General features: G+C 32.9%; 4 protein-coding genes across 13 annotated transcripts in view; 3 read left to right on the top strand and 1 right to left on the bottom strand.

Moving 5' to 3' along the window:
- The first annotated feature begins 38 nt into the window (after nucleotides 1-38).
- Nucleotides 39-11,273, top strand: path (solute carrier family 36 member pathetic). 5 transcript variants are annotated; one of them, XM_017909401.1, is made up of 11 exons: nucleotides 2,452-2,603; nucleotides 2,681-2,809; nucleotides 8,784-8,833; nucleotides 8,911-8,987; nucleotides 9,165-9,263; nucleotides 9,480-9,630; nucleotides 9,707-9,828; nucleotides 9,949-10,313; nucleotides 10,390-10,573; nucleotides 10,661-10,827; nucleotides 10,956-11,273. In XM_017909401.1, the coding sequence occupies exons 3-11, from the start codon at nucleotides 8,831-8,833 to the stop codon at nucleotides 11,201-11,203; spliced, it is 1,416 nt and encodes a 471-aa protein (XP_017764890.1). In that variant the 5' UTR covers nucleotides 2,452-2,603; nucleotides 2,681-2,809; nucleotides 8,784-8,830; the 3' UTR covers nucleotides 11,204-11,273. The 5 variants fall into 5 exon arrangements, with proteins under 5 accessions (XP_017764888.1, XP_017764890.1, XP_017764889.1 ...); XM_017909400.1 differs by having other exon boundaries at nucleotides 2,676-2,809; XM_017909399.1 differs by lacking the exons at nucleotides 2,452-2,603; nucleotides 2,681-2,809 and adding an exon at nucleotides 39-293 and having other exon boundaries at nucleotides 10,956-11,272.
- Nucleotides 11,274-12,352: 1,079 nt separating this feature from the next.
- Nucleotides 12,353-13,132, bottom strand: Rpb10 (DNA-directed RNA polymerases I, II, and III subunit Rpb10). The gene is made up of 2 exons (XM_017909420.1): nucleotides 12,898-13,132; nucleotides 12,353-12,591 (listed from the first exon to the last, which is right to left on the bottom strand). The coding sequence occupies exons 1-2, from the start codon at nucleotides 12,990-12,992 to the stop codon at nucleotides 12,483-12,485; spliced, it is 204 nt and encodes a 67-aa protein (XP_017764909.1). The 5' UTR covers nucleotides 12,993-13,132; the 3' UTR covers nucleotides 12,353-12,482.
- Nucleotides 13,133-13,745: 613 nt separating this feature from the next.
- Nucleotides 13,746-18,183, top strand: PAN3 (Poly(A) specific ribonuclease subunit PAN3). 6 transcript variants are annotated; one of them, XM_017909398.1, is made up of 9 exons: nucleotides 13,746-14,026; nucleotides 14,827-15,083; nucleotides 15,322-15,501; nucleotides 15,581-15,953; nucleotides 16,042-16,158; nucleotides 16,225-16,464; nucleotides 16,553-16,835; nucleotides 17,106-17,460; nucleotides 17,635-18,183. In XM_017909398.1, the coding sequence occupies exons 2-9, from the start codon at nucleotides 15,006-15,008 to the stop codon at nucleotides 17,749-17,751; spliced, it is 1,743 nt and encodes a 580-aa protein (XP_017764887.1). In that variant the 5' UTR covers nucleotides 13,746-14,026; nucleotides 14,827-15,005; the 3' UTR covers nucleotides 17,752-18,183. The 6 variants fall into 6 exon arrangements, with proteins under 6 accessions (XP_017764887.1, XP_017764881.1, XP_017764882.1 ...); XM_017909392.1 differs by having other exon boundaries at nucleotides 15,244-15,501; XM_017909393.1 differs by having other exon boundaries at nucleotides 13,746-14,149; nucleotides 15,244-15,501.
- A 2,341-nt stretch (nucleotides 18,184-20,524) lies between these two features.
- LOC108554227 (uncharacterized) overlaps nucleotides 20,525-25,889 on the top strand; it is a 31,469-nt gene continuing 26,104 nt past the window's right edge. The window contains exon 1 of the mRNA XM_017909425.1: nucleotides 20,525-21,106. The gene's annotated coding sequence lies outside the window, so the exon portion shown is untranslated. The remainder of the gene's footprint in view (nucleotides 21,107-25,889) is intronic.

Below are 25,889 nucleotides of genomic sequence, written 5' to 3'. Positions count from 1 at the left end.
GGACAAAAACTTTCAGTTTATTCCCGTTTATTCTTGTCTGGACGGCAGTCTCCTTCAGTCGACGTTCGCGAGAGTGTACAGTGGTACGTGTAGCACGAGCCACTCGGTGTGCTGGAAACCGATGTATAGTGTCGTATTCGCGGCACGATAAATTCATTGATTCTTGTGACACTGTACAAACCGGCATTTGCCAGAAATGAAGTAACATCAGACCTCAGGAGCCGCTCGTACATGCCACGTTCTTCTTTATACGCCATAAAACCATCGAGTAACCTTTGTGCGCCTAACGACAGGTACGTTTTGCCTTTAATTTACATTTAAAACCCATTATTAGACACTCGCTCCCTCTAGGACAATTTAAAAACTCGTGTACTCGATTTAAATTACAAAACAGATGGGAACTAGTTTAGAAAATAATAATCAAAGTTGTTTCCAATTAATCGAAATTTAAATTAAATTCTCATGCAAAGATATGTAAAAAAAAATAATTAAACGCAATCAATCGAAAGTAATCAATCGCGAGTTTTATTTCTTATTCCGAAATTCACTATCACAATTTCAAGCGGTTAAATAAGAAAGATAAAGTGACTGAAATGTTCCGGAAATATGGATAGTGTATTTTTATACCCAGGCTTAAAGTCACACGTTGATCTGAATAATATCGACATTTACAATTCTATCAAGTCTATTTAATGTGTTGAATTCCCGTTGTCGGTATACATTTTAGGAGATTGCGGATTCCTAGCCAAGTGCATTCAGCCACTATTTATCGTAAATCTTCCACACGTCCGTATTGAAATGCGTAGAAAATCCAAAGAAAAGAACGGTATTGGAATACTAAGGTATTCTATTTTCTGATTTTCTGAATCATACTTTTAAAATATGTCATCGTCCTACGTGTTTTACATTTATTGATAAAATAATCTGAACCAGTATTAAGGTTAGGTCATCAAAGGTTATCGATGTATAGTTCGAATAAAACTACGATTTATATTTCAAATTCAAGTTAACCTAAAATTGCAGGTGTCAAGTTTATGACATTAGTTGTTGGATGAGGGCTACATTCAACACATAATGATGTAATAGTAATTCTTGAATGCAGAGACTGTTATTTTTTTCAAATTTAAAGGAGTATAAATGAAAAGTATATTAAATTTAGAAATTTATGTGAACGATGACCGGTGAAGTTCGTATGTTGCAAGTTTTGCAGCGTGTTCCATCAGTACAGCCACGCTGCTACGAGCACGTGGTGTTAAGTTGTGTGAACGGGACTTGTATGGCTCGTGATAGCAGTTCCATTGCACGCTAGCTTCGTATGATGTAACTTTACGTCGATATTTCGGACCTGCGCATCGAAACTGCCTCGTTCTCTATATAGGCGAATTCGTTCGTTACCCTTTTGCGACACAGAAATCAATTTTTTCGTGACTAATTGACACTTTTTATCGCGTTAGAACAATATTGTTCTATATACCTGGTAATGCGTAACACGGCGGTGTTGACCCATACTAATTAGGAAATGTATATACCGAGATTAGTTTCCATGATATATTTGAAAAGTCATCTTTATTTCTCGTTTTATTGCTTTTGACATTTGAAAAAGCGTTAATTTAAGGAACATTATATCGTGAAGGTAACGCTTACGATGAATTGCATCATGTTAACATAATTGAAGTGATTATTGGAAAAACATTTCTTTTTCTTCTAAATAAATATGAAGTACCCATAAAATTGGTAATAAATCATAATAGTCATAGATCATTTATGATTTATCTTGATTATTTTCCAGAAATTCGACATTTTTATATCTTTCGAATAAATAAAATTTTATTGGTTATGGAAATTATAACCTTTCAGTATGTTTATACCGAGGGTTAGGAAAAACTTGGAAAAATTTGTAAAATTCTGAATTTTTACGTTGCCTATTGTAGCACTGCCAAATTATGTAGGCAGACGCACTAAAAGTGGGGAGAGATACTTCTTGGAACGTATAGTGGCCAATCCTATTTCAGAATAGCATGAAAGGATTTAGTCGGCCTTGTCCGTGTAACAATAAGCTCTTGAAAACCTAAGATATTCAGTGATCTTGATAATGTTTTTATTTCTGAGTGAAGATACTTAAGACTACAATAGCTTTTTGTTTAGAAATATTCGTAGCAAAATAAATTAAAAAATATAAGATTTCTAGAGATAATTTCAAAGTACCAAAACTAACGTCTTGTGCGCATCGAGCTCGTTGAACTCGAAAGCAAACCGGTCGAAGGTGAAACTGTTCAAGAATCTTTATGTAGTATGAATAATTTCATTGACTCGCAATCGCGTAGCAACCTTATCGTATATAAGTACAATGATATCGACTTTCCTTGTTACATATTCATATATAACGAAACTGAATTAAATAATTTATGTATCGAACTATCTTTTATTATTCTATTGAATTATTTTCAGATGGCCAGATCTTTTTACGGGATAAAATCTTTTGTTATGTAAAAGTAACGGAAAGGAAGATGTTTACTATTGTTATGCGCACGCACGTGCGCGTATAAGCCAAGTTAAGATTTACTGGATCAATTATTAGACGTCGACGTTTCAGCATCGAATAAGTAATATTCATTCCCATAATTATTAATCGTTTTATTTGAAATGCTCTTTTTCATTGTATTGCTCTTGAAAAGGATAGTGGCTGCGGATCAGTCATAGAAACAGACCTTGACATCTGTGTACATGCGTAACGGTGAACTAGAAATCTTAGTCCCGAGGTGACCCAGTTTTCAAATGTGTTTAGTAACACCGATCAACTTCGACACAGGTGACTATACTATTACAACACGTGTTCTTCGATGCGTATGACGATGTCACTGAAAAATAAATAAATGATGAATGAAATTAATCATGAAAATGCACGTTTTTGCCAATACCTTGCACAAAAGCAAGTTTTAAGATTTTTTGCTTCGATGGATAAGTATATTTTATTTTTAAGTACTTCATTTTTCCAGTTTTTAACACTCGTTTACCCGTAGTACAATATGTCTTTTGTTCATGCAGATAAACATAATTTAACTTTGTTTTAGTCTTGTTACGGATCATCAATCTCGTATGGCAAACTACTGAATAAATAGTGGAAAATTTAATTGTTACAACTTCGTTTCAATAAAATGATAGTTTTAAAAATATTTCTTTGTCACGTTTCCATTGAGGAAAAGCAGATGTGATGATTCAACTGCTTATTTGATTAAACCTAATCTACGAATAAGAACCCTACGAAACCGTGATTCAAAACGCGGTAAAAAAGATAATTGGTTAATTCCCTGCTTCTTTCATAAGCTAAACTACTTAAAGATACATTTATTTGTATAGTGACTATACTTATTGCACTATATCAGTTAATCTATATGAATTTTCTATCATTTAAAAAATACTTGAAATATTTATAAAATTGAACAAGTAGCACTCATTGATGATTACTGATCCTATAATAAAGCCATGATGTACACAACATGACGTAGTTGTGTATTTCATCCACTACCAAATCATCAGTGAGAAAATATTGCTGAATAAAGCAAATATGGGATCGTATGTCATCCCGATAAGAGATAAAAATACTACAAGTGAATGCTTTTTATCTTTCAATAAATTTCGTGTAGAATTACATATATTATAAGATATCTAATTTCGTAAATGTATTTGGTAATAGAATCTTGAGATTATTCTTTGCTTAATGGAATGGTTTTGTAAATCTGATGATATCAACTAATTTCGTCAATTACATCTTAAGTAATTAACTTACAGTTATCTACGTAACAAAATGAGTCGTAAACCGTGCTGGCATGATACTAAACATCCCTCTTGATTCGAAGAACGAATAACATATATACGTTCTTTTTTTGGTGTGTTCATCCATACAGTGCAACAATGCACTATATATATATATATATTTATTGTGAAAATTATCGCAATAAGTTGGTTTTAAAAAACTCGAAGGAGTCAAACATTAGGTCACGAACAATAACCTTATCTTCTTATTTACATTCTGGATAGATACGCATCAGACAAAGCTTTTCGTGATTTTCCATTCTTCAAGAGTTTCATCTTACATTTTGTACTTTTTACTGTATTTCTTCCTTATGCATACATAGAGTTGGTCTGTAATTAGATAATGGCATTAACTGTAAAATTAACCGCAATGGATGAAAGGTTAACTCTGAAAGTTGAACGACCTAATTTTCCACATAACACTCGCTCTCGTAATTGTCGCCTTAACAAGGAGACATTAAAGATTAATTAATTTCAATGTGAATTGCTATAACTGTCGGTACAATTAATATCATACCTCTGTTATCTGATTTTACGTCACTCGATGAATTATCTTCTGGGAACATTACAGAAATGAGAAATCACTAAAAACGAAAAAAAAAAAACGAATTGAGTAGTCTATAGATTCGTTATCAGGTTGAGTGCAAAGCAATTACATAATGTCTCTTAGTTGGTCACTATACGAGTATGCAATCCGTATTCCACGAAATAACGATGACTACGTTGTAACGATTGGCTTGATGCGTGAATAGCAATAAATTGTTGCCTCATATTTATTTTGTGCCTTTGACAAACAGTATCATGATAATCAATTTGAATCGTTATAATATTACACTCAACATTGATGAATTTGTTACTCGTATTACCTTTCAAATACCATATAACTGAAATTAAAATATAATTGCATGTAACATGAATTTTCTACCATAAAATGTCTGAGTGTATATTAAAAAAAAATAATATTTACTATTATATAACATTGTATAAAAATACAATCAAGAATAGTACCAAAAGAGTTTTATGGAACACCATACTTGTAAATTTTATTTAAGTACTAGATGAAAATTTTTATACTCCATGTTTACATCGTCTCTATAACCTCAAACTGTCAAATTCTCTAATATACTGCAATAGAATGACTTTAGTCATTTCTGTAGCTTAAAGTTTTCCGTGGCTCTTTTATTATAAATCAACTTATAATTTTAGAGAAACAGTCTCTGCTTATGATTCCAGTGGTACATTGTATTTTAATTAACACCTCCGCGGCGACACGACTAAAACGAATTGTCAGTGTGGCGCCTTATAAGGAGTCTTCGAATTCCGTCGCACAAACGTGCACCTATAATTGCCGAACACATGTGTGATACTTTTTGCGATGTCATGTCGATTACCCAGTTCTGTTCGTTACAATGTTCCAACGCTTTATTTTCTGAGAACCCACGGTACGCAGAACAAATTTACAAATACCACGTTTATTATCATTACGAAGAACCTAAAAATTAATCTTGTAAATGTGTATATTACGTTTGACATGGAAATTGAAATTGTGTACAAAGATCATGTTAGCGAAACATTTCCAAATTTAAAGTAAATATCGAAGACTTCGATCTAACCTTCCAAACATAGAATTATTTGTTCTTATAAAATCTAAATTTTGACAGAAATAACATTAACGTATGATTCTTAAATGCATTCGAAATAAAATGAAAAGAACAGAATGAGTAATTGAATCCATAACCCGTATAGTAAAAATGTTCACTACCGACGTGTAAGTTATCTCTGGAGATAAATGTGTGATTTACGCGTAATTTGACCAGATGTCGTGAGTTGAAGTTGCCGTACCGGTTTCCCGCTTATCTCACAGCAAACAATCGATGAAGAGTGAGCTATCAATTCGCATTGCACTGACAGCCAGTAATATGTGGGTGTACTAAACTAAAATACTGTTACGCTTGGACTTATTTACAAATGTATTTTATATTTACTTATAATTAAAGTACATTTGGAATTTTTATTATGGAATTTATATATTATAAGGTATTATGTGAAGCACAAGCAGGCATATAAATTATGATTTCTTTTGCAGTCGCGAAAAGTTATTGGGACGTGATAATTCAGGGATTTATGTTAGACGGCCGTTTCAGTCTATTTTTAGACTTACACGCGCATCCGTTAGTAGGTACCGTATCACAAATTGCCAACGGTTCTATATTTTTGAGGACAATGTCCTGAGTTATGTCAAGGATGATCGATGCATATTGTTTTCAATGCAACATTCCTATGCTTCACGTACAAGTATTGTCCTTTTTTTTTTCTTTGTACGTCTTACATGAAAATAGGTAAATGATGTTTATAATTTTATTTCAAATTATACATTTTCCAGTCATGGCTTGCATTCTTATAAATATAGTATAATTATATAAGAAGGATTCTGAAATAAGCAAGATTACGTAAAGCTGGACTAAAATAAACATCTAATATTATCTATCTACGATTCAATATTTCAGACGCTTATTTCATTTCTTATGTTATTATTTATGTGATCAACTATAATTAAGGTAAACAAGTCCTATTTCATTAATAGTTATTGCCACAAGTAAGGCAGTAGTTAAAATGTTATATAATAATACCTGAATTTTAAAAAGCAACAAAAAGAAAAATACAATAATTTATGTTAACAGGGTAGTCTTTATAAGCACTACTAAAGTATTGATATCGTGTAATGGAATTGTCGAACAAAGGATCCATTATTCGTTAGTTTTTCACCAAGGTTATCACACAAGTTTTAAATTTATTACAGTAATAGTACTCAACCAATATTACGATTTAATTTATGTAATGGCATTTTAAACTATGGACTCTTTGAAAAGCTATACGATATTCCAGCTTACAATTTTGTTAAGAAATCATTTACGTCACTAGTTATGTGCGTAGAGAATACTTTTACCGTTATTGAAAAACATTATCTAACTTGTTTAGTCTACTTATTATATTTTATTCATATACATTATATATATTTCTATTTTAACTCATAAATGCCAAAATTTATAACAATTTTAAAATTGTGAAAAGTTCTAAATATTCCAAAGGTATTAAGGGTTTTAGATTGTTTCAAAAGATTTCAAAACAATCAAGAGTTCAAGAAAGTTCTAAATTTTTCAAAGCAACGACTGATTCGAAAAGATTCAGAAGGGAATTTCATGGTTATTTTAGGTAAGGTTCAAAGGTTCCTGGTCTAGCAGGAATTCCAGGCAATCCCAAATTTTTAGAAACTAATGGAAAGTCTTATTGTCCCAATGGTTAAGAATCTTAGGGTCAGTGAATTTTTGGGGACTTAAGACGGTTGAAAATTATCCAAAGAAGAGAAAGTTTTAAATTTCTAGATATTTTAGAACACTCCTGGAACCTTCACAGTTCCTTGACGTTCTTTGTATTTCTCTGCCATTGTTTGCTGTTTCTAGTCTCTTGTGTGCATTTCGTCAAAAGTATAAGGTAATTCTTCTACCGAAAATAAATTATTTTGGCAGTTTCAATATCTGCTTTACTTTAACTTCCTTCCTTGTCACGAGGGTAATTATTTACAGTCTGTCGGTTAGCGTTCACACGTGTACGTTAATTCTTTTCCCATATCAGTCGTCCACCAGTTTTGCATTTCCGTGCACGTCATTAATACTTCAAGGACCGCAAGTTGCAAGTCTCGAAGCTGAATGTTGTCATCTAAATGATGCTTTACGTAACGATGCTTCGATTCTGTTCAACAATGAATTGCATAGCTAAGACATAATAAAAATAAATTTTCATGGTAATTTACCCTCATTTTCACAAAACATTTTTAATCATTTTAGATTTACATAACTTAAAATTCCCTGAACTTGACTTGTCCACGTTTTGTCGAGTATCGATACTTCTGATTTCTTCACGTAAAAGGTAATCACGTATAAATTTATGTATAAAACTGTCGTACTTTGATATTCGACGTATTACAATATCTTTAATTCAATATTGATTATTATACTTTATAATTTTGCCAGGTGGCAATCTAGATTTGTTGCTCGAGTACAGAGATTAAGATTCCGGAATAAAAATGGCATATCTTCTGATAATTCAATCACACAAGTCTCCATTATGATTTGGATTTAACAGACTTCAGTATTTATTATGACAGATAATAAATAACAAATTTGTTATCGCAAGTAAATCGATTTCAGGATTTCAAGAATTAAAATTAATAAATTGAAGAGAGTGAGATTTAATGACGGAGACTGCAAAATTTGATACTGTGGAAGAAAGAAAACAAAAATATCTTTGCACTTATATAGAATTTATACTGTGTATTAAGTTTTTATGATATCAGTAGTTTTCCAAATATTGTTTCATTTTACTAGAGATTCTGTAGCTGATAAGGCATTATATTTCCAGCGATCCATTTACACAGTTGAATAAGCTTCTTCAGAAACGCATTGTCTGCGTTATCGTACATGTAGAACAGAGTTTCGTTGGATCTCGATATTTATTTATGGCTTCTAACAAATTTAACATCGAGACTGATGAAAGATAATAGTATCTGAGCAATGACATGGATTTAAATCAAAGTATGATGAATCGCACCGAATTAACGATAATAATTTCCATTGAATCAAAATGTATAATTGTTTTAATGATTTCACTGTAAATCATTAAAACATATGGGATGTTGAAAAGAACAGTGGCATTAGTACTGCTTATTTTACATAAATTTTCGTCATAAATTGAAAAATAATTATTCCATAAATTTATGTTCATTATATTATTTTCGACTTTTTATTATAGTTTATGGAATGGAAAATATTTATGCTATATTTTGTGTGTTAGTCGTTGTTTAAAATAATATTTTAAATTGTTTAAAATACATTGATATTTTCCAACTTCCAACTTCTTTTTTTAGATTATAAATTAATATTGTTTTGTAACATAAGCTTTGTTTGTTATAGATAACACATATTAATTGGACCAAGCACGTACACAAACACATATCAATATGGTAAGTTTTAGTGTATATTATTTTACAGATAAATGAATTATTATTTACAATTTTATTACATAATGTTTATTTTACAGGAGAACAAAGCACCTACAGAAATGGACACCTTCTTGCCCCAAGATGGGTCCAATGCAAAAGATGGTGTATTATGCAAGTAAGAACCTAATTAATCTTTTAACATGTCCATATAAGATTAATTAAAGAAGAAGAAATTGAAGAATAAAAGTATTAGTCAAAACTTACAATGACCTTATGGATTCGATAATCGAAGATATTGAGTAAATAAAATTTACTGAATGTAAATACGATAATTGTACCATGTTCCTTACAGATACAAAGTGCAAGTTGCTCCACGTGATATGGAAGCCGGACAGGGTGATGGAAAAAGTTTCGACCCCTTCAGTGAACGAACAGTAGATAACCCAACGACGTAAGTCATGATAATATAGTTAATGTAAAAATACTTAATAAACTGATATTCTTAACTTTCTTAATGTACCATACTCACGGTTATGTTATTTACATTGTTCAATTAGAAAGAAATATTGTGTATCTATTATCGTTAAATAATGTAACACAAAATGGCATTTTACTACTAAAATAATTAACAAACAATAACAATTAATAAAAAGAAGTGTCTTTTTAGGGACTGTGACACATTAACGCATTTACTGAAAGCGTCACTTGGAACAGGAATATTGTCTATGCCAATAGCTTTCAAGAATGCTGGCTTACTCGTCGGTGTACTTGCCACAATCCTGGTGGCATTTGTTTGCACACATTGTGCATATATTTTGGTAAATCAATTTTAAGATATTAAACACAATAACTCAAACGATGAAGTAAGTTATATAAATAAAATTAATATTTTAGATAAAATGTGCGCACGTTCTTTATCACAAAACAAGGCGTACGGAAATGAGTTTTGCCGATGTAGCAGAGGTAGCGTTTGCTACGGGACCACAATGGGGGAGAAAGTTTGCAAAACCAATTAGGTAAAGTATTGTAACAATAAAATAAAAGTATATCTATATTTAAAGAATCGTATAAATATGTTTAAAAAGTCATGATTTTAATTGAATAATAATAACTATATAATATATTATTATTTATAGGTATCTTATACAGATTAGTTTATTTGCAACGTATTTTGGCACCTGCAGTGTGTACACAGTTATTGTTGCCGCTAATTTTAATCAAATCATTAAGCATTATAAAGAGGAAGGATCCGGAGAATTTAGTCTCCGATTGATGACTGCCTGTTTATTGATTCCAATGATACTACTCAGCTGGATACCGAATCTGAAATATCTTTCACCTGTTTCCATGGTGGCCAATATATTTATGGGAACAGGTTTAGGAATAACATTTTATTACTTAGTTTGGGATATACCACCCATTACATCTGTACCTTTATTTGCATCCATCGAAGACTTTCCGCGATTCTTCAGTATTACTATCTTTGCAATGGAAGCGATAGGTAGTTATCTGTTACTTGATTATTTACGCAGTCATAAATATTTATTATGCATTTTAATAAAAAATTAATATTTTAGGTGTTGTAATGCCACTGGAGAATAACATGAAAACACCACAGCATTTTGTCGGAATTTGTGGTGTTCTGAATAAGGGGATGTCTGGAGTCACACTCATTTATATTTTACTTGGTTTTTTGGGATACATTAAGTATCAACATAAAACCTTAGATAGTATCACGTTAAATCTACCAACAGAAGAAATGTAAGGATTACAATGAGTAAAAATTATAAAATTTTTTGTGTAATACCTACAGTTGTACAAAATGTAAATTATATGTATATATTTTAGACCAGCTCAAGTTGTAAAGATTTTGATAGCTCTTGCTGTTTATTGTACATTTGGACTGCAGTTTTACGTTTGTCTCGATATTGCATGGAATGGTATAAAGGATCGGTTCCAGAAAAAACCGCTACTAGCAAATTATATTTTAAGAACGGTTATGGTTACAGGAGCAGGTGTGTATTTTAATTTCTATCTAAATTTTTGTTATGAAATATACTATAAATTTTTAAATGTAATATCACAAAAATATAAATATAATTTAATATATTATAATATATTTAAAAAATTGTTTATGTTACAGTTTTACTGGCTGTGATTGTACCCACTATCGAACCATTTATTGGCTTAATTGGTGCATTTTGTTTTTCGATATTGGGACTTTTAATTCCTGTGTTTATCGAAACCGTAACTTATTGGGACGTCGGTTTTGGACCAGGAAACTGGGTAGCTTTAAAGAACATAATCATTTGTGTCATTGGTTTTATGGCTCTAATATTTGGATCTCGAAGCGCATTAATGCAAATCGCGAAACTATATTTACAAAAATAGTCTTCATATCCAAATAGAATGGTAGATATTCCAATATTCCAAACTTTGAAAACGTTTGGAAGTCACTTAACAAATTTGAATGCAATAAATTTCTGATAATTTCGTTATTTTACGATGACAATCATAAAAGTCAAAATAGAATATAAAGTGAAAATATTAATTTATTTTATAAAATATATACAATCAGAAGTTTAATAAAATTTGTATCAGAAATTTAGATGCAATGTATATGCTTACAAGAAGTGCTCTAATAAGATAAAAAGAATGCTAACATCAATTATTATGCACATGAGAGCTCCAAAAACTTGTAAGAATGATAAGTTGAAAAACCGACATTCGGCATGGTTAAAATAATGTCTACGCACAAACAACTTCTACTATAGGACAAATAATATTAGAGGGAAGGTTATATGAAAAGATTTAATCGTTATTAAGTGACTAATGAATTTAAAAGTAGACTTACTAATTTACTTTGTTTTTAAAGTATAATATATGATGTATATTCTATTAAATTCGTGAAAAGTTTCAACTGAGAGAAGTTGACAGTATTTATAAAAATCGTTTTACATCGAAGCAATAAGTTATAAAAAATATTAATTGATATTTATTTAATCCAATGCAAATTTTGCATTTTATTAATAATAAATCTTGTTTCAGAAATCTACGATATTTTACAAATATTACAAATATATAATCGTAATCTATTTGATAATAATTGTTGATTTATAGAAAAGTCTATTTGTATGTTGCTAGTCTTGCAAATTAACAATCAAATCTCAAAGTATAACCTTCATTTCTTTTTTGAACTTGAATAACATAAATTATTGGTTTAGTAATATGTATTGTTGTAGTATTTAAAACATTTATAAGTAGTGGATACACAACATATACATGAAATAAGTTCCGATTACATATTTCATGCATGTGATTCATAATGCAAAAAATGTTTCACTCTTCTGTGTTGCATTTAATATCAGTGTATTTTAAAAAAAAAGTATGATCTTTTTCAAGCAATTTTTGCTTATCGAACTTGTTATAAACTAATTAATTTTTTATACAGTTGTTGGAAATTTTACATATTCCCAGTAAAAATATAATGAAAGAACTACAATTTTTAAATACAAATCATTTTGCAGTATCTTTTGTATATTTTATTCTACCCCATTTTGTACATAATTTGAAAAATATATTTCTATATAAATAACAAAGTCTTTATGTCATGTAACAAATGTATATTTTAATATGTGATATGAAATGAGAAAATAAAAATTATAAATTTTTATTTTTCTAATGGTGCATAATTTAAAAGCTTTTCGATCAAATCTACGTGTCCAAGAAGCATTCTGCGGCAGCAATATCGTTTTAATCCCAATGCATCAAGAGCATCTCTGTAACACATACATGTATTATACAGTATATATTTATAAACTCAGCATATTCAAACTATTTTAATATACATTTTATCAAACACTTGATAGAAATATTTCTTATTTACAAAAATAATTAAAAATTTGAAATAATGCACTACATATATTTTTAAATACTATTTTCTAACCTTTACATGGTTAAGGTTAGATTTCTTAATAATGTAAACATAGTATATAAATTATATTATATGCAACATATCTTGCATTTTATTTACATTGCATTTAATTAATTTTTACAGTTTGATATAATAATCTGTACCTACTTACCCTTCTGTGTACTCTGCTTGTAACAGACCAAGGTAGGCTTCCCACTTATTGCCAATCACTTTTCCACATGTAAAACAACGAACTGGTATAATCATTGTTGTTTTGTGAAAGAGTTAAACTTTTTAAATTATTTTACGTTTTTTGTTATTAAATTTAAGTATCACAGTAATATATAGAAACAAAAGAATTTTCACGTTCTCGAACGTTCGATATTTCGAAGTGCCGTATACAACTGATTGCTTAGATTGTGCAATACTCTGAAGTGTTTTCATATTCTTCACTGTTACCAACATAACCATAAAAACAAAGATGCAGTTTAGAATCAATCAAGGAAATTGGAGTATTATGGAAAGCTATTTACATTTATCATAAATATTTAAATATTAGTATTTACTATTAATTAAAATAAAATAAGTGTTGTAAAATAAGTAAAATATTAACACTAGATATTATATATGTTTATTAACTACATCGTGAAATTGAAATATATAATATAGGGAAAGCGCTGTGTATATTTATAATTGTATCGTAGTAAAAGTAGAATTGATTCCAAAAAATCGTATTTCAAATTAACCTTTGAAAAAAAGGAAAACGTCTCTTGTTATTTAAATGTGATTAATTATAACTGTTTTTATAAATTATGATTATTATTGTGAATACTTTCAAAAATTTTGTTCGAAAAATATTCTAAACACAACGCAGTAACGTGACTATATACTTCTCATAATATAATATCAATTAACTCACAGCGCATTTTCATTCGATAATCGACTCTCCTTAATAATATATTATTTGAATTTAAAATTATTGAGAATTCCGTTCATAAATAATTTGCATATATTAAGAAATAGTGATATGAAGTCTGAAAAATATGGCGACAATTCGAAACGCGGTCATTCATAGCGCATTCGAAAGGTAAATATACAGCTTTGCGTCTCGCGCGCCCAGAGACAAGCTGTGGCAGAGAGACAGCTGCTCCGATCGAAGGACATGAATAGGGGGGCGGAAGGAAAAGAGGGAGAAAGAGAAAAATACGAGGCCGAAGCAAAGGGAGAACACCATAAACATACAAGATCGGATTGGTTCTGCTTTCTCCTTTGTCTGCTGGATGGAAACATGTTATAATACGGTCAGGCTGTTATCAAATCATCATTCTAATTGTTGTTTTTTGCTGTGCGCGTTTACCGTGCGTATCAGAAACCGGAGAGGTCGGAATTTTGGCGCCGTACACCGACGCGACAACAGTGACAGTGTAAATGGTTATGTTAGGCGAGCGTACTTTTTGTACGCGTTTTATCGAATACATTCCCATAGTTTATTGTTTTTGGTCTGTCTGTTGCACAATCATTTGGACTTTTTGTCTAACTCGTGATCACGGCGAATACCGCACATCAGCAATAACGTGGAGTCAAGGTTATATCCTGTGCGTCTTTTTCGCTGTATTGTCAAAATCAGCTGCCATTGCTATAGCGTGTAATTCTACTTGTTCTTTTCGGTTTTCCTTTTTTTTTATATTTATGCTGTACTCATTATTTCCAAAATTTCATTCAGAATTGACGATTTGTATTATGTTTAGTCCTTCGGAGCCATTCGCGGCAAATTGATGCTACGTTTATAACAAGTGGTATATTTTATCAAATTTATACAAGAATGATTTTATGAATACAAGTAGATACAGATTAAATCTGAAATAGTATACTTATAAAATAATAATGTTTTTAATGTTGAAATTTGTTATATAATAACAAATGTTTCTTCTCACCGCATATATAATTACTTGAACTTCCACACATATAGTTTCATGAACTTGATATCATTGAATAGTTATTGTTACAAAATGATATTAAATAATAATTGAAATTAGTATATAGTATATAAATATAAGTTTATATTTTATTCGTATTCATGTATTTATAAGATGTTTTACAGGCTTTGGAGATTGATGTCGCATTGTGCACCTCTGTAACAAGGAAATATAATCACGATAAAGCACATTTATTAATTCCCATTGAGAGAAACAGGTGGGAAAGGATTTTCAGCAGGGAACAAAATACAGAGAACAGAAGTGAGGGCTAAGCACGGTAGTAAATGCAGTGGTTGAGAAAGAGATGGACCCATCAATGTTCGTTACATACACCCCTCAAACAAACGGCATTCCACTGGAGTCCAAGCTTGCTACCTACATGGTAGTGTACTACATCTGCAATTTATTTGAGGAGAGTCAAGTCTTAGTAAAACTTTCCATTTTACATTATACAATTAGATATATAACTGAGTAAAATGCACTCATACATGATAATAAAGATATGTATCAATATAATCTTTTTATTATGTATTTTTGAATAGAACCGTCAAAGTCCAGGGGTAACTCTAAGTACTACTGCTGTTACAAAACATTTGTCAAACCTTTCTCTGGATTCACAGAAAAAGGTAACTGCCAGTCCAGAATTTGTACCTGGAAGAGGTCTTACTAGTAGCAACAGCAGTTCCCCAAATCTTTTCAATAATTCTTATCATTCGCAAGAGAATGTGGGTGGTACTACCTATTTCTACCTTGGGAATGCAGCAACTGATACTGTTAGAACTGAAGAAGGAACTGAAACTGTAAGCAAATTTAAAAATGCAAAAGATCTATTGTAATTTTTTCTAAATCAATTAATGAATTAATATAATTCATGGATAGATTGCAAATGTGGGAGCAGGTCAGGTAGGCTATGTCTATCCAGGTATGCCTGCACATCTCCAGCCAGTTAGATCTACAAAACCCCCATCATCTAATAGTTCATCTGCTCCTTCAACCCCACCTCCTCAAGCAACACCCAGTTTCTTTGTCAGTGAGAATTTGAGAATGGATATTCTTCAAAAAAATGCTTTAACGTTAGCACAACCCGATGTAGTACGATTTCCCGATTTACCGAACGAAGTTGATAATTATCATGAGTTGTGCCCATTGGAACCAATTCATAAACCTGCTTCAACAATTGAATATCAAACTTCGACGTACAAAGCTACCAGTATCAAAAGCGGTACACGTTACTGTTTACGACGTATACATGGTGAATATCTTTATATTGTTAAAAACTATTTGATAACGTACAAAGATTGTGAAACTGGTATTGAAGTAAGCATTTAATATGTTTTTAGATTTCAGACTTGCTAATACAAAATGTATGGTGCTGGTAGATATGTGGAAACGATTGTCACATACAAATTTGGTTCAGTTGAGAGAAGTTTTTACCACCAAGGCTTTTGGTGATCATTGTCTGTATTAATATACTAAAACAAAATTTATCTGTATACCTTTATGAAACGGTTTTATTATTTCAGCCATGGTATTTGTGTATGATTTTCACCCTGGATCAGAAACATTATTAACTAAACATTTCTCAGCAACCGAATTAAATGGTTATACAGATCCATTTTCTTCAGATCCAAACGTTCCTCGACCTTATAGTCATACTAAGAATACCATCTTGAGACAACAACATAGCAGTATGCTACCGGAAAGTGTTATATGGAGCTACATAATTCAACTCACTGCCGCACTCCGTGTTATACATGCTGCTGGTTTGTAGCTATTAATAATATTTTTATACATTTTGTTTGTTTATGCTATGGATAGTTTTGTAACTTGTTTATCTTTATGGTTTTGTAGGTCTGGCATACAGATGTTTAGATCCTACAAAAGTGTTACTCACGTCACAAACGAGACTTCGTTTAAGTTGTGTAGCTATACCAGATGTTGTTACTTTCGATGGAAATGCAGCAAATCCACTTTCGCTTATACCACATTATCAACAAGAAGATTTATTAGCCTTAGGAAAGTTGGTGTTGGCATTAGCATGTCGCAGTCTCCTTGCCATTCATTGCGACAACATGCAAGCCTCCCTTGAGCTCGTCGCTCGTTCTTATTCCACGGATCTTCGAAACCTCATCCTGTTTGTATATTTTATCATTTTTATAGATTGTTTTTATTTATTAATTTCTAACATGATGAAACCACCATATTTCTTCATGATTTAATCTAACATATTTTATTGCTTGCTTATTCTTTTAATACATTTTTGGTTATTTTGAAATAATATCTATTATGCGAAATAGTCTTTATAATGAAATTGATACTTTCAATGGAAGTGAAGGGAGTAACATATCTTATATTACTCGGTATGTCTACGTTCACATTCATGTATACAAATATAATTTTATAGGTATTTACTTTCTAATCAAGCACGAAGAAGTGTAACAGATCTCATGCCGATGATTGGAGCACGATTTTATACGCAATTAGATGCAGCCCAGCTTCGATCTGATGTATTGGAAAATGAACTTGCCAAGGAGTTGGAAAACGGGAGATTATTTAAGTTACTTGTAAAGTTGGCTACTATTAATGAAAGACCCGAGCTTTACATGGAACCTACATGGGCAGAGACGGGTGACCGATACATGCTCAAATTGTTTAGGGATTATGTTTTCCACCAGGTAGCAGCTGATGGAAGACCATGGTTGGATATGGCACATGTTGTATCTTGTTTAAATAAATTGGATTCAGGTTCTCAGGATAAGGTATACTTTTCCTTCTGAAATTATATCTATCGATTCGCAATCCTTTTATTCATGAAAATAATATTCATTTTTTTAATAGCATACAAAATATTTAAATAATTAAAACATCATCGTATTGTAAAATCACATCACTCTTCAATATGTACTTTTAAATATATTTTTCTAATATTATAGATATGTTTGATGTCACGAGATGAGCAGAGTGTATTAGTAGTAAGTTATGCAGAATTACGACAATGTTTGGAAACCTCCTTCGGAGAGCTGGTACAATCCGCGAAAGAAGTTGTTTAGGTCCGTGTCACATTTTTTCTCAACTGACCAGACAGTACATACTCCGAACCATAAATGTGATATCACCACTTAGCGGTACTATCATTTTAATCTTTATCAAGACATAGAAGAGTGAGATTTGGCCCGAGAATTAAGTTTGTTGATAAGAAAACAATATGTGAACCAGTTTGTAAGCATGATTTCAACTGTGGAAACATTGAATACATGCAAAATACATTCTGGTACTGCCATTTGAATGTAATATATGTGTGCAAGGAGATCATGTGATGATGTAAATCAGAAAGCATTTGAGCTTGTGAAAGCTATTACGGTACTATACAAACAAACAAAAATTGTACACAACTTAATTAATGCAATGAAGTCTTAAGAAATCTTAAGAAAAAGGAAACACCTAACACAGTCAGTGTATAGGATAGATGTTAGTTTTTAGGATACAGCTGGTAAGCATTAATTTTGAAATAAATGTTTATTTTTGAAAGCAATCTTAATCATTCCTGTGTAATTATTTCAAGGTGATAAATCATTAAAATTTTAATATAATAATGGATAAGTATTTCATACTAATAATATATTTTCATATCTGAAATAACAGAATTATTACAACTATTATTCGAAAACAATGTACTTGATATTCGTAGAAATCTGGTAGTTCATTTGTTCCAGTTTATCCAGCTGGCAATCTGTAGATTCGGTTCTTGAACTGCCCTATCTCCATTCCCCGCCTCTTTCCTCCTCTCTTCGACTGCTGTCCGCAATCACTCAAACTTGATCTCATTTCCTTCGCACAATTGTATGACCACAGTACGGGTAGACTTTTGCATACATATATACTCTCCCGATCGTATCATGTACATGGTCGTCGCTGGCAACCGATTTGCAAAATACAATTTTAAACACTTGCATGTATTTTGCAATCCACATATCTTGAAGTAATATTTATATATATTTTAAATAACGAGTTTTATACATATAATTGTTTATAATGGGAGAAAATTTCATAAGTATATGGTTATAATATGTGTCACATTATTCCTCATTCCTAATACTCTGTGTCGACGCCCATGCATTTATCCTACGTACGTCCTGTGAATCGAATAAGTGTTTAACTTGTACGTGCATACGTGGTTGACCGTGGAGTCGAAATAAAAGGCATATTAAACATCTGTTTCTGTCCAAGACACGACAACCGACTCGGCTGAACCCGTCGTTCTCCACCTAATTGTCTTAATGCCGACGTGATTTACTCCCCCGTACCGTGTCACTTCTGACAATCACTTCTCGTGCACGTATCAACCGTATACACGTAGTATGATCGCGTGTAAGTCTTCATTTTATTCGACATCAACCCGCTAACCCAGAGACGTCACGCGAACACTATGCGATATTTTTTTATCATATTCAATTAAATTTTTTATAATCAATAATTCTGTTATCATATTCCATAATAATCCATTTTTTATGTAATTAATTTATTAAGATATCTTTTTTATTATCAGTGAACACTTTTTGTATGGCATTAATTTTCATGTAAAGCAACTCCGATAATAATATTTTTCTCAAGTAATCTGAACCATTTATTATCTCATAAACACAATGAAAGGTTCGAGATACATCTATAACAAGATTGTAAAATCGTGTTCGCTCTAAATCCAGTTTTGCTGGTCGTTAAGAAACTTTAAACACAGCCAGAGCAGCGAACCCTTGCGCAAGCGATTTTTCTTTTGATCGTCCCACGATCGTGAAACTGGATTGTGCGGAAGGTCGCACTAAGCATCGTTAGTGTATGAGTTGAAAAGAGACCAATCGGTATGCCCCCTGAGCGAGAAACCACTTCTGGCGGGCAATTAAGGAACCAGCGAATGTATATGACCTGAGCTTGGTGAGGAAGATTTAACTTCTTCTATGTGTTCCAAGAAAAGCAGGATACCAGCGGACCGTGCTCGCGCAATATATGGTATACGATCGTCCCGTTCATCTGGTTATTCCTCTCTTGTCCCTCCTACTGTTGACTTTCGTGGAGTCAAGGTATTCCATGGTAAAAAATTTTACTAGAATTCACTCATGGGACGTGTAGATCGAATAAGAACATGGCTACGACTATTGGTCAACACTGAAGTTTGTTAGCGCGCTCTTTTTTCTTCTTATAACGGTTAACTGTTCTCTGGCTCATGCAAACGCACACACCATGTTTTGCATCTGATTCTTTCGAATCGATATTCTTGCCCACTCACAGTTATAGCTTAATCACTGCGTTACAGAGATTAATCGTTCGTTAGATACGAGAAACAAGTTATCGGGTTATGTATATATGTCGTGGCAAATTTGCATGGTAATATTCTTATGACACCATAGTATTACCTTGTACGCGAAGTTACTCCTAATCCTCTTTGAATAGTAAAAAAAGGAATGTAACGCTGATAACGTTAATTACATTTCCTAACTTAAATCTCACTTCAAGTACAATTTTTGCGATATCGTATTCATTATTTTATTTGTATTTTTCTTTCTAAGTAAAAGCGATCGATTCTATGATAAAGTGTTGTGATTCAAATTTACATTTACTCCAAACTGTAAAATTACCGTTGTCATTTGTTTGTTTCTCTGTTACTATTAATCCTGTAAACGATCGTCAAACATTATTAAAACCTCTAGTAATTTCCTATATTTATCTTGAGAACTGATCCATATTTACTCTCTAAATTACTCTCGGTTTAATCCTTTCCAGCTTCATCTCTTCCCGCTTAATCCTGTCGTTATAAACGATTAGCAACATTATCTCGGGGCAGTATAATATTTATCATTCCCATGACTGCAGAGCGAAATCGTGGGCAGCGATGCAAAATAGCAGTGGTCCACTACAGGTATACGTTTGAAAATATCCTTCAGTGCAGCGAAACGATGGGGCGATGTTGGTAACGGCAACCCCGCGCTGCTGCTCGTGCGAAGGTTGCTGCTGCGTGGACTCGGAGGGATGGTAGAGAGGCATACACAGAAGAGGAAGAGGTCGTGGAACGAGTAGAGCGGTAGTGGCTCTGGCAGCAGCAACACGTAGTACACGGTAGCACCGCGACGAGGACGGACACGGTTCGTATCACCTCGCTTTGGTAGTCGGTAGACTCGCTTCGAGCCAGTCTCACTTGGTCCAGTGGCGCAGTCGCGTTACGCGTATACATTTTTTCGTACTTCCAACTACTACTACACCACCACTACTACTACCAGCATCGCTGCTACCACCACCTGCACCGTCGAGCGTGTCAACATACACGTAAACGTCAGCAGGACCACTGAGCCTATCGGGTTGTTCCTGAAAAATAAGTCACGAAAGAAAACGCTTACATCCTCGAGACGGCGCGAGGTATGTCATTATTATTTGCTTTTACCCTTCAAACTTTTCTCGATTTTATCTTCTGTGTTGATCACAAGCGTGAAAATGGTGGCCCTTTTACGTGCGCGGGTTTCGAGACGGAAGTGATCGTGCGTCATCGATGAAGACGCGACGAACAAATGTTTCTAGAGCACCATCGTGCTTCGTTCTATACTCTCACAGCGTATTCCCATCGATTTTCCACGGCAAGACCCGCCCTGTAATTTACCATTCTCTCTCTCACTATATATTATCGTATCTCTTGTTTTGTGCCTACAGTCCAGAATAGAATTTTGTTTAAAGATACTAAAGTAAGATACGTAGTTATATCGATTGGTAAAATACGACTATAATTACCTCGATTATATTGAGACGAGCTTCAGATCCTTTTTTCGGCGAGCGCGCGCGTTTGCCGTCAACGATCGATGGACTCTATCGGCTTCTCTCTTTCACCTTCTATCCACGAATCGTGGCTGGTTGTTTCTTTTTAACGTAATGTGGTTACTAGACAACCTCCCTCGATGGACCACGCGTCTTACGTATCGATTCTCGATAGAATAAGAAGATCGAAGTGCAATCGTCTTCATCTTCATGAGAGTTTTCTCGTGTATCTTAACAATAAAATGCAGAAACTTGGATTTATGATACTGATCCATTTATAAAACCATTTTTTTGCTTATTCTGTGAGGATAAATAATAGGTTATGTTCTAAATATTTCTCTATAACTTAAAAAAAAAATGTTAAGAAATTCTAATTACGTTTTATTTGAAAAGCGAAGAAGTTTCGTGATCATCTACGAAATTGTGAAAACGGTTAACGTGTTTTCCAACTTCTGAACTGATTGTTTACATTTGAAACATTTTTGCGTTGTTTTTGTTACTAAGAGTGTGCAAGCACTGGTCTGCGTCTCGAATTACAGCCGATAGACCCCATGAACCGAAAGAATTTATTGGTGGAACTTCGCTAACGTTTGGACTGCATGCTTCGCCCGACAGTTTGAAAGTAGTTTTAACTTTTACTCGAAAGATCGAATCTATTGTTGGAAATGAAAATAACCATGAACACAGGATATGATACATCATCAAAATTTTTTGTAAAACATTTTTTAACTTACCTTCGTTTAATAGCCTATTTTTAATTTAAAAAAAGTTTTACCTAATTAACTACACTATCTAATATCTAATATATGCTGCAAGTATGATAATGCGAGACCCACATTCAGATAGAAGGTTCTTTATTTGCATGGTGTATATAAAACATTTTACTTTCAATGTTCCTCTTTATTGAAGGATACGAATCCATTTATCTGTGTTAGAATTCTGAGCAGACCTAAGAAATAACAAACCAAAGAGGAAATCGTTATTATTTAAGTAACTGAAATTACTGTATATTGATAATTCGGTTTTAGAATTTCAAAAGTATTAGTATTACTTGGGACAAAAAAAATTCTCTATATAAATGGTAATAATTCCATAAAATATTTAGAATTTTTTAACAAAGGTTTTTAAACGAAGGCGTCATAAAAATGTGCGATGGTATGACAGCACATTTAATGAATATGCTACTTTGAAGACACCATATTTCATAAAAAGGTCTATATACACAGTTCACGCGCATTGACTTGCACACATACATACTTCTTTATCCGTTTTTTACGCAAGGTCTACTTCTCGATATGAAAAATGTAATACACGTTTATCTTGAACAGCACACGAGCTTCATAGAATAGCCGATGGTTAACGATTTTTTCGAGCTGTGTGCGTCACCCTCTGCACATTCGTGTGTTAATTCATTAAAGGATATCGAGTAAGCGACATGATGTTGCAACAACCCTTTGAAGCAGATAACATTGGAAAAAAACACGCCAATTCGGATATCGACTATCTTTTTCTTCGTTCCCTTTTCCCCAGAAGTTGATAAATTAAAGTTACTCCCAGTTTAGGTGAAAATAGGAACACTGAGGATAGTCGTTAACTATGCTTTACCTATTTACAAAATGCCACCGTGTAATTCACCTCTTTGTAAACGGGTTTTCTAAACATGTTACAACGATAGATAGTGTTCTTAACAATTTTTCTTTAAAAGCTTTCAGTTACCGACCGAACATCAAATGTTTTAACTTTTACTCGATAGATGACGCGATTAGGCAAGAGATGTCTAATTCTCGCGGGGGGGTTGGTCATCTTATGGGATAAAATATAGCATTCGTATTAACGGTGAGGCTTATTTGATGGTGACAATGTGGGAAATTCATAACCTTGTTTCGTGTTTTTTCAGTTGGCGAAGTATTTAAAATTCTTTTAACGAAAACGAATTCCTTAACTGTTTTGACTAACATAGTACGAAAGATCTGGTCTACATGTGTATCGTATCGCGCGGGAATTATTTATAGCGAGTATATTGTATTCGTAAATTACATTGTTCTTTATCTGTATTTACGTTTTAAGCTTTTGCGACTTATTTTTTTTTTAGTATCACAATCGTATATAAAACAGAGAAACGAGAACGTTTCGGTTGCAACTGATCGACGTGAACGTGGAGTATGGCGGAGGCTGTGACAAAAAAGCGTATCTGTGTGACCGACACTGTGAGAGAAATTATCGCCGTTGGAAAAAAGAAGAGGGTAGACGTGCTTCACCATCGCCAGCGAATTAAGTTACATGAGAGCAATTTGAGGGGAAATTGTGTGCAATATTTGCCATTGCTGTGATGGAATCATATTACGCGAGGGAAAAGAGGTGGGAAAATAGAAGGGAGGGAAAAAGAGAGAGAACATGGGCCTCGGTAACATATGAGCAATTCGCGACGTCGTGTTTTATCGTGTCGGGAAAGGTTTCACGATGGTACTGTGACACGCATATTTTTCACGAACCTCGAAAGTCCCGGCTTCGTCCACGGGAATCTATCCCGATCTTTTTTTCATAGCATGCGCGCGAATAACTGGATAGCTTGATGTATGAGTCCTGAAGTGCGAGTGACACTCATTTTGTGATTTCCTGCTTATCGTAGTGTCTAAGTATATTCTTAGCACCATTAACATTTGTAGCTCATTGATGTAGATTAAAATTATAATGCAGCTTGAGGTGATGTTGAAATACTACAGTGCTCCTCAAATTCAGATTAAATTGCAACTTAGTATTTACACTCTATGTATATGCAGGACTGATATATTCGTTTAACTTCTAGTCACCCTGTATATTTTATCATATCAAATTGTGCATTAAGCCCGAGTTCGTATAAGTACATTCTTAATGTCTATTAAGAATATGAATGCGTTTAGACGTATCATGACCGTATTACCACGCTGTTTCCCTCTTTAATTAACCTCAATTTGTGGCACATCTGCCGACATAGTTGCCGCCAATTTGCTAGCATCTCGCATTCCCCGAGCAGTTTGTCGTATCGACAGTATCGTTTGAATCGGCCTGCTAAATTATCAGCAAGGCGTGTATCGGTTAGAAGGGGGGTTGCGATCGAGGTCCATTGTCAGTTTCATACCTAGATACCATATCGCGCGTATAACCATAGAAGCTGTTTGGCAGAATAGGTTTCTATTGGAAAAAAGCTCATCTACGATAGTTTTGTAATTCGAGCTGAACTCTTTTTTTCCTCTATAGGCAAGGAAAAGAGTGAAGAGTAAAAAGTTGAACGAACGGAAGGAAACATTGACATAACAGTCACGTTAGATAGGAATATTTGAAATTGCGATGTTGGTTATTTTTCCAGCATAAAAAAAGAAGGTAAAAGATAATAAAAAGAAAGTAACTTTCCATTATATGGGTACATGTTTAAATATATTTTAATACATTTGATTTTTAATTACCTTTTTTTCTTTCAGTAAGTTATTATTTTTGTTTTTCATTTTTTTAAATTCCGGATGCAATTGAATAGATAAAAGGAATATTCTAAGGATGTTGAAAATTATGGACATTTAAATTAACATTCATTTACGTATACAATACGACAATATAAATTATGATCCATGAAATCTTATCGATGCATTTTGTTATATCTTCACAAATGATCACAAACGATTTGCATGTTACCATAGGTTGTCTGCTTGAAAAAGGTATAATTTTATATTTAATCAATTCTGAACGTTTTTTCGAGGAATACGGACTTATACTAATAAATTAACCTTTCTTCCCTTTTTTCTACATTATGCATTAGCCTTTTTTATGTTTGTCAAGAACTTCCGTTACGAGATCCTAACCTCTTAGAATTTTAATGCTATATACCTCTCGTAGATATTCATGATATGCCTTTTCGTTTTTCGTCGACTATTTTCATTCGGAAAATACACGTGAAGTGATTTTACAAAATACTACACTACTATAGTACATTATTTGTTAAATGTTAAGTCGTATATCGTTTAAAATGTCAATTATCTCTGAATCTGAGATACATCAGTTTTGCGGTTATCTCGCTCGATAATTTATCGAACGAACGTGCTAATGAATTCGATCTGTGAAACGTGTACTACCTAGATAGCTCATTTTAAATGTTCGTATTCTAGATTTAAGGACGCCAATCAAGATATCTTGAGTTTTCGAATGGAGTAGTCTTCGTTGCTTGTTGACGGAATATATTTGCATGGTCGAAAATACATTCAAGCATCGAGTGTTTACGAGGTAAATCATCGAGCAGGATGAGAAACATTTCACCTCAGGCTGTCACGGAAGACGTAGATGTCGCATAAAGCAGAAAATGCGGTTTTACTGGTGGATATATTGTATGTAAATGGCGCATAGTTTACGCCGTTCCGTTCCTCTT

This window comes from Eufriesea mexicana, unplaced genomic scaffold (assembly GCF_001483705.2).
Source record: "Eufriesea mexicana isolate 0111107269 unplaced genomic scaffold, ASM148370v2 scaffold18034, whole genome shotgun sequence".
Taxonomy (NCBI): Eukaryota; Metazoa; Arthropoda; class Insecta; order Hymenoptera; family Apidae; genus Eufriesea; species Eufriesea mexicana.
The sequence above is the reverse complement of the archived record's forward strand: the minus strand, read 5'-3'. Positions and strand labels throughout refer to the sequence as shown.